Source organism: Gymnoscopelus microlampas (genome assembly GCF_963454915.1).
Source record: "Gymnoscopelus microlampas genome assembly, chromosome: 8".
Lineage (NCBI taxonomy): Eukaryota > Metazoa > Chordata > Actinopteri > Myctophiformes > Myctophidae > Gymnoscopelus > Gymnoscopelus microlampas.
Genome location: NC_139945.1, coordinates 40,227,407 through 40,234,465, shown reverse-complemented (window position 1 = coordinate 40,234,465; position 7,059 = coordinate 40,227,407). Strand labels below are relative to the sequence as shown.

Sequence of the window (7,059 nt, the reverse complement as noted above, 5' to 3'; positions counted from 1 at the left end):
TACAATTTAGTTTTCTTTTAACATAAAAAGTTCTATCAGGTAAAGATTGTCATTTAGATAGCATGTTGTGTTTAGAATTGGTTCATGTTTTTACCTGGTATCCTAGTTTCTTATATGTATTTGACTATTTAGTATTTACCGTGTTATTTGTTGTTCATGTTATTCACTCAAATTTCACACTAATTTAGTCTGGATAAGTGTCTGCTTAAATTGTAAATAGTTAAAAGTTTGAATTACAAGCAGATATAGCTCCATCTGCTGGATATAAGCGCACTTACAACTATAATTGCGAACGCGGAAGGAGGCGCGCCTCCGCCCAAGTGGAGCTTACTATGAAAGTCTGCTCGGCGCGTGCGTGCGTGCGTGCGTGTGTGCAGTGCACTGCCTGGGTGCGGCCTACAGTCAGCTACAGTCAAAACACAAACACACACACAGTCCGTAAATACACAATATTTTCGAGCTGCGTTCGCTTCCAGCGTTCGCGCGTCTTACTTGTTAAGGTATAGCAATATTCTACTAACTACACCAGAGACAGAACCTGCTCCTGTGAAGTACGAAAAGCTATAATTACTGACATTTTATGGTTTTAATCATGTGAACCTCACACCACATCTGATATGAAAACAAACCAAGAGTTACTGTAAAACAAGTGTGATTTTAATTTTAAAAAACAAAAGCTCCAGGTACAATTTCTGGCAAGCCAGAATCTGGGTGCAATGCTTTATAACAAAGAATGTGAAAATTGGAACGTAAAAAGGGAGACATCAAGGTGCTAGTAAAAAGAAAACAAAATATGCTCATTTAAAACTCATCAACTCAACTTGTTGAATCAAAGTTGTCCAATGTTTTCACTGTAAATATCACACATAGACACCTGATGCAACAAATTCATACTTACTGGAAACAATGAATAGTTATGCTCCTCCTTCTGTGTGCTTATGAACTGGGCTGATAGCTATTATTTCTTAGCAAATGAGATCTTCATAGCGTTAGTTTGTGTGATCTTGAAGCCCTGCAATGCCTCTCTGGCAGCACCTGCTTGCACCTCATTGTCAAACTCCACAAAAGCAATGTCGTGTCGACCGGGGACCAAACGCACCTCCTTGAAACCTGGAAACCTGGTAGAGTTTGGAATAGGACCAACACAGTCAACATTCAGCATGTGCAATTGTTTAGCTAAAGAAAACTGAAAAGACACCACTGGCGTCTTTTGTTTTATGTACAGTACATTAAAAAAAAGGAGACACTGGTACATCTTCGCGGATCAACCAGGCTCATGGCCTGTCGGATAGCTTCCCCTTGCACATAATCAATTTTCTGTTTAATACAAGTTTGACGTCCTTTTTCACGATGTGGCTCTGTAGGAGAAGAGACGTCTAGAGTGTATGTCTGTCAATGGTGCTTGAATCAGTTTAAACATTGCCCAAATATGGAGTAATACGTCACAGATGCGAGTAGCGTTGGTACCGCTAGTTTGAGCAAGACCCGGTAAGGACTCGCTGTGATTGACTTCTGCCTTGTTGAACTTCTTCATAGTTTTTGCAACCGTGCCTAAACCTAACCTTATTCCTATACCAAAACCTAACCTCAGTAAAATTATGCCTAAACATAACCTTAACCTCAGTAAAAATGATGCCTAAAGCTAACCTTTCGGTCAGCACCAACTTTCTTGTGCACACTGCCAGTAGCACACAAAAGTACCTCTATAATAATGGGACCCAATGCCTTCCTCCTTGACACTCAGCATCAAGGGTTGGATTTGGGGTAAATCTAAGTCCCTGCAAAATACTAGGGTCATGTCCAGGGAGTGTACTTGTGCATCAAGCTGTCTCTGCATTAAGGGTTGGCTTGGGGGCTAGTCCCTGCGAAATACTAGGGTCATGTCCAGGGGGTGTACTTGTGCATCAAGCTGTCTCATACAACAGAAACAGGAGATAGGGTCCTCCTATCCTATGGGCTACATGGCTCAAGGCTACTTACTTATATACATACAAACATTTTCCATTTGTTTCATTAAAGAAGGCAGTACTAACTGGTTGAAGAGCATGGACAGCATAAGTTCGTTGGTCTCCTCTGGCAGGTTGGTGAGGAAGAGGATGTGGTTTGGAGGGTTCTCTGCCACCTGGAAGAAAAGCAAAGAGCAGTTAGTGACAGCCTAAAGATGATGTCAAAATAGCCCACCATAAGGATTACACATGACAACACATTGTTTGTAGACTGGCACATGCGCGCACACACACACACACACACACACACACACACACACACACACTACCTGCAGTGGCATCTGTCCTGGCATCTGCCCAGGCATCATCTGGCCAGGAGGCATGGCACCAGGGGGCATCTGACCAGGTCCCATCCCAGGAGGTGGCATCATGCCTGGCGGGGGCATGTAAGGTGGCTGCCCTGGCATGGGCATCATACGAGGAGCTTGGTTCATATTGGGCGGCATACCCTGGAAGAATAACAATGTTACATATGTTGTTAATAAAACAGCCTTACATAGACTCTGTTGTGAAGCAAATATCACAAGCGTTCATTGTTAAATCAATGAATGGATCTGTGTTCTTTCAGGAGAACTAAGTCACTTTGTTTGGATTTCGCTAGCTCTAGTAGCTTAACCACTTAAACCCTAAATAATTCATTGTACAACAAATAGTGGGAAATTATTGATCTACCAGGTTAGAACACGTTGCAACATGATGTGCTATGAGCTTGCAAATCTTCCGTGGTCGCCTAATATGACATGCTCAGAACAGGGGCGCTAGGATTCATTCGTGTGGTTAAATCATCATAGTCTCAAACCGCGCGATATACATAGGCTTACGTGACCGTTATAATATTCCTGGATATCTGACAGCATCCCTGATGTACTTACAGGCATTGCTGCAGGTACACCTGGAACCATGGGTACAGGAGCCCCTGGCACGCCCTTCTTGGCTCCAGCGGTCTCAGCCCCCTTGACCTTTTTCTCTTTCTTCTTGCGGTCACGCTCCACATAAGTCCCCTTCATCTTAGCTATGATGTCTGAGTCTATCTTGGCATACTGGATGTGCTGCAGAAAGAGATGACGGAAACAAATACAAAAGCCAAGGCCAGTTATTGCTGAAAAGGTGTTTACACCAAGAATAGAAATCTAAACAAAGGTTGTTTGATTGCCGGTTTCTCTGCAGTAATCATTTGGATGTTACCGACACAGTTTGGGTCAACGACTTCATTGCGTCTTCAGCCGTTCCAAATGTCATACTTTGTTTTCATTAGGGCCAAGTTCAATGAGAAATACAATCATGCTTGTAAATTGATCTCACAACGAGCATGCTACATTTGAACTGTTTTCTTTTTTTATTTCTTCACAATAAAAAGGTTTCAATAATCTGTGTCCGAAATAGTGCGAGATGACCATGAACTCACCATGGGTTTGTCATAGAAGGGGAATCCCTGCATGGATCGCAGGGCATTTGACGCGCTGTTGACTTCTTTGAAAATAACAAAGGCCTGGCCCCTCATCTTGACGGTGCGTGCCACCAAAATGTCCAAGATCTGTCCAAACTGTGAGAAGATGGCGTACAGCGACTTCTTCAACTCTGTAAACACAAGAGGCGCACGAGTGTGTCGTTAATAATTTCATGTTTTTTGATTTCTTTCCTCCATTCTCTCCCTGCCCCCCTATGGACAAGCAGGACAAGACAAACAGAGCTTACGCAAAAAAGAAACCAGCGATGTGACAGTTAAGTGATTCTGACAAAATGTACCAAGAACGAACAGAGTAAACCATAAAACATGACTCACCATCTTTCTTGATCTTTTCATTCAAGTTGTTGATGTAGATGGTGTGATTGAGCCGCGCCTGATCCGGAGGAGCACTCATGTTAGATTCTGTAGGAAACAATGTAACTCATATTAGATTCTGTAGGGAACAATGTAACTCATGTTAGATTCTGTAGGAAACAATGTAACTCATGTTAGATTCTGTATGTAGGGAACAATGTAACTCATGTTAGATTCTGTAGGGAACAATGTAACTCATGTTAGATTCTGTATGAAACAATGCAACTCATGTTAGATTCTGTAGGAAACAATGTAACTCATATTAGATTCTGTAGGGAACAATGTAACTCATGTTAGATTCTGTAGGAAACAATGTAACTCATGTTAGATTCTGTATGTAGGGAACAATGTAACTCATGTTAGATTCTGTAGGGAACAATGTAACTCATGTTAGATTCTGTAGGAAACAATGCAACTCATGTTAGATTCTGTAGGGAACAATGTAACTCATGTTAGATTCTGTAGGGAACAATGTAACTCATGTTAGATTCTGTAGGGAACAATGTAGCCCTGGTCCAGAGTGTTAGTGAGTTCTCTCCAACGCCCTGCCAGACCCGGGTCTCTGCGCATGTACAAGGAATTCCACTGCCTTGCGAGGGCCCCAACAGTAGTGAAAATAAACAAAACCACTTCACTACTCACCGAAACAAGGTTGTTTTATGTTGTTGAAAGTCTATTCTCGGAGGTGGGAAGCCTCTCAGCACCCCACCTACTCTAAAATACACTTTTTGGGAAGAAAATAAAATATGTCCGCGAGACGGAAATTATTTTTATTTACTCCACAGTGCCCTCTACAGATCTGGAGGATTTGAACTTACCATTAACCAAATCTGTAGAGGGCACTGTGGAGTAAATACAAATAATTTCCGTCTCGGACATTTTCTTTTCTGCCCAAAAACTGTATTTTACAGAGTAGGTGGGGTGCTGAGAGGCTTCCCACCTCCGAGAATAGACAGCCCAGTTCATAACACAAAACAGACCTGGGATGTTGGTTGTCTATGAAGTTGACAACGGGAAATGGTTGAATTTTGCGGAAGTACCGCCCAAGGAAATTACGTTGATGCTTTACAAATCTCTTAACATACTCCGTGAATTAAACGAGTGTTGTGATTGGTCAAAAAATATTGTTTCCGGGGGAAACGGAAATCCTGTCCACTCAGGACTTCCTAGACACTCGCTGCTTTAGGTCGTGACCAGGCTCTTCTTTTCGCAGATGAGTGAGGCTGGGACCGAGGTTAGTAGTTAAGTGATTTTGTTTATTTTCACTACTGTTGGAGCCCTCGCAGAGCAGTGGAATTCCTTGTAAATGTGCAGAACCCAGGGTCTGGTAATGCGTTAGAGCAGTGGTTTTCAACCTTTTTCGCGTCAAGGACCCCCAAATTGACACATATTAGCCCATGGACCCCCATTTGAAAAGATTTGCCAGGGACTCAACCATTTAGGTTTATTGGGGGTCCCAATCTACACTGTATCACCATCATCACTGTTCATGTAACTCTGAGAGTGTACAAATGGAACCAAATGGACCCGTCCATTTGTACACTCTCAGAGTTACAGACATATAAGGGTTAATTTGGTTCCTAACTATTAATTTGGCTGGGGACCCCCTGGAACCCCCTCAAGGACCACTGGTTGAAAACCCCTGCGTTAGAGAGAACTCACTAACGCTCTGGACCAGGGCTAGGAACAATGCAACTCATGTTAGATCCTGTAGGAAACAATGCAACTCATGTTAGATCCTGTAGGAAACAATGCAACTCATGTTAGATCCTGTAGGAAACAATGTAACTCATGTTAGATCCTGTAGGAAACAATGCAACTCATGTTAGATCCTGTAGGAAACAATGTTAACAGTCAGTGTAATAATGTAATCACATCTAGGCGTTGTAGTAGTCGGCGGTCACGTTCGGTGCTGCCAGATTTGAGAGAGAAATAAGCAAACGGGTCTATGAAAACAAGCCCAAAAGAAGCGACAAATATGGCTATTTGAAAATCGCCGATCTACAAGCTCAACACGTCGATGCGAAAAGCGGGGGAAATCTTGCTGAGGAAAAGAATATTAGGGGTCCTTGCCATGAAAATGTTTGAGAACCACTGGTGGTTTATAAATAACTTTGGGAAACAACCCCAAATACCTGTAAGCAACTACACTTTAGAAACAAGCCCCAAAAACCACAACCACCAATATTTACAAGCAACTTTACAGACAAACTAGCCCAAAGTACATTGTAATAAGCGGACATGGCAACACTGCTCATGTTACATTAACGCAAGCTACTCGTGCTAACTTAGCCTAGCGTGTTATTCAGATAGTTTCCATGTAATTTTACTTCAAGGTTGGTCGCATTTTAATCAATCACACATCGATAGATAACTAAGTCATCAAATAACACGATACAACATTAAATAAAGAAAACAGAGGACAATAATACTTACTTATATTCACGTTGAAAGAGATGAATGGACAAACAAGACCACGCTCACTGCCGTGGTCGGTAATCTCGCGAAAGTAACTATGCTGACGTCACGTGACGAGGTCCTGTTGCCCTGTCTGCTTATTATAAGCGACTTTGGGCTTCTTTTTCTGTAACGTTTCTTGTAAATATTGGAGGTTGCGGGTTTTTGGGCTTCTTTCTATCTAAAGTGTAGTTGCTTATTTTGACTTGTTTCCCAATGTTGATTAAACCAGTGGTTTTAAAACATTTTCATGTCATGGACCCCCAGATTAATATGTATTTGTCCGTAGACCCCCCCACCCCCACCTGAAAATATTTTGTGCCAGGTACCCCCGTAGAAGATTTGTGTTGTTAAAATGTTTAAAAATTGTCTAAAAAATGTCCAATTTCTTTCCAAAAAAATAAAAAAATAAATCATAAACCTGGCTGCTTATTTCTCTCGCAAAATCTGGCAACACTGCCCTGTCGTTCAAGAAAGAAGGAACTTCCGGTTCTGTTCTAGAACCACGATGCCATTGGTCGAAATGTAAGCTGCCAAATATGGATACAACACGTCCTCTGACTGCAACACTGTTTAAGAGACAATGTTACTAGATACACAGTCCTGTGTACATTAAAATGTTACTAGTAACACTGTCCTGTGTACATTAAAGAGCCTTAGTGATTTACATATTTGGGGGAAGAAGCCTGTAAGGTGAGTGAATGATATCCGAAACGAAACACCACACTTGACACTGTGTGTGTGTGTGTGTGTGTGTGTGTGTGTGTGTGTGTG

At 42.0% G+C, this 7,059-nt stretch overlaps 1 protein-coding gene across 2 annotated transcripts; it reads right to left on the bottom strand.

Annotated features, from left to right (window-relative positions):
• Positions 1-639: 639 nt before the first annotated feature.
• Positions 640-6,327, bottom strand: snrpa (small nuclear ribonucleoprotein polypeptide A). 2 transcript variants are annotated; one of them, XR_014601376.1, is made up of 8 exons: positions 6,265-6,327; positions 3,790-3,876; positions 3,412-3,584; positions 2,879-3,055; positions 2,276-2,455; positions 2,034-2,122; positions 899-1,118; positions 640-772 (listed from the first exon to the last, which is right to left on the bottom strand). XR_014601376.1 is itself a non-coding variant. In XM_084065495.1 (7 exons), the coding sequence occupies exons 2-7, from the start codon at positions 3,866-3,868 to the stop codon at positions 959-961; spliced, it is 858 nt and encodes a 285-aa protein (XP_083921621.1). In that variant the 5' UTR covers positions 3,869-3,876; positions 6,265-6,327; the 3' UTR covers positions 640-958. The 2 variants fall into 2 exon arrangements, 1 of the variants encoding a protein (XP_083921621.1); XM_084065495.1 differs by having other exon boundaries at positions 640-1,118.
• Positions 6,328-7,059: the final 732 nt, after the last annotated feature.

What these genes read in the sequence shown, in the direction of transcription:
- snrpa (XM_084065495.1), bottom strand. Translation starts at nt 3,868, where the DNA reads ATGAGTGCTCCTCCGGATCAGGCGCGGCTCAATCACACCATCTACATC. An exon ending in TGAAAAGATCAAGAAAGATG is followed by an intron (nt 3,585 to 3,789) that starts GTGAGTCATGTT and finishes TTGTGTTTACAG; the next exon opens with AGTTGAAGAAGTCGCTGTAC. An exon ending in GTGTACCTGCAGCAATGCCT is followed by an intron (nt 2,456 to 2,878) that starts GTAAGTACATCA and finishes TTATTCTTCCAG; the next exon opens with GGTATGCCGCCCAATATGAA.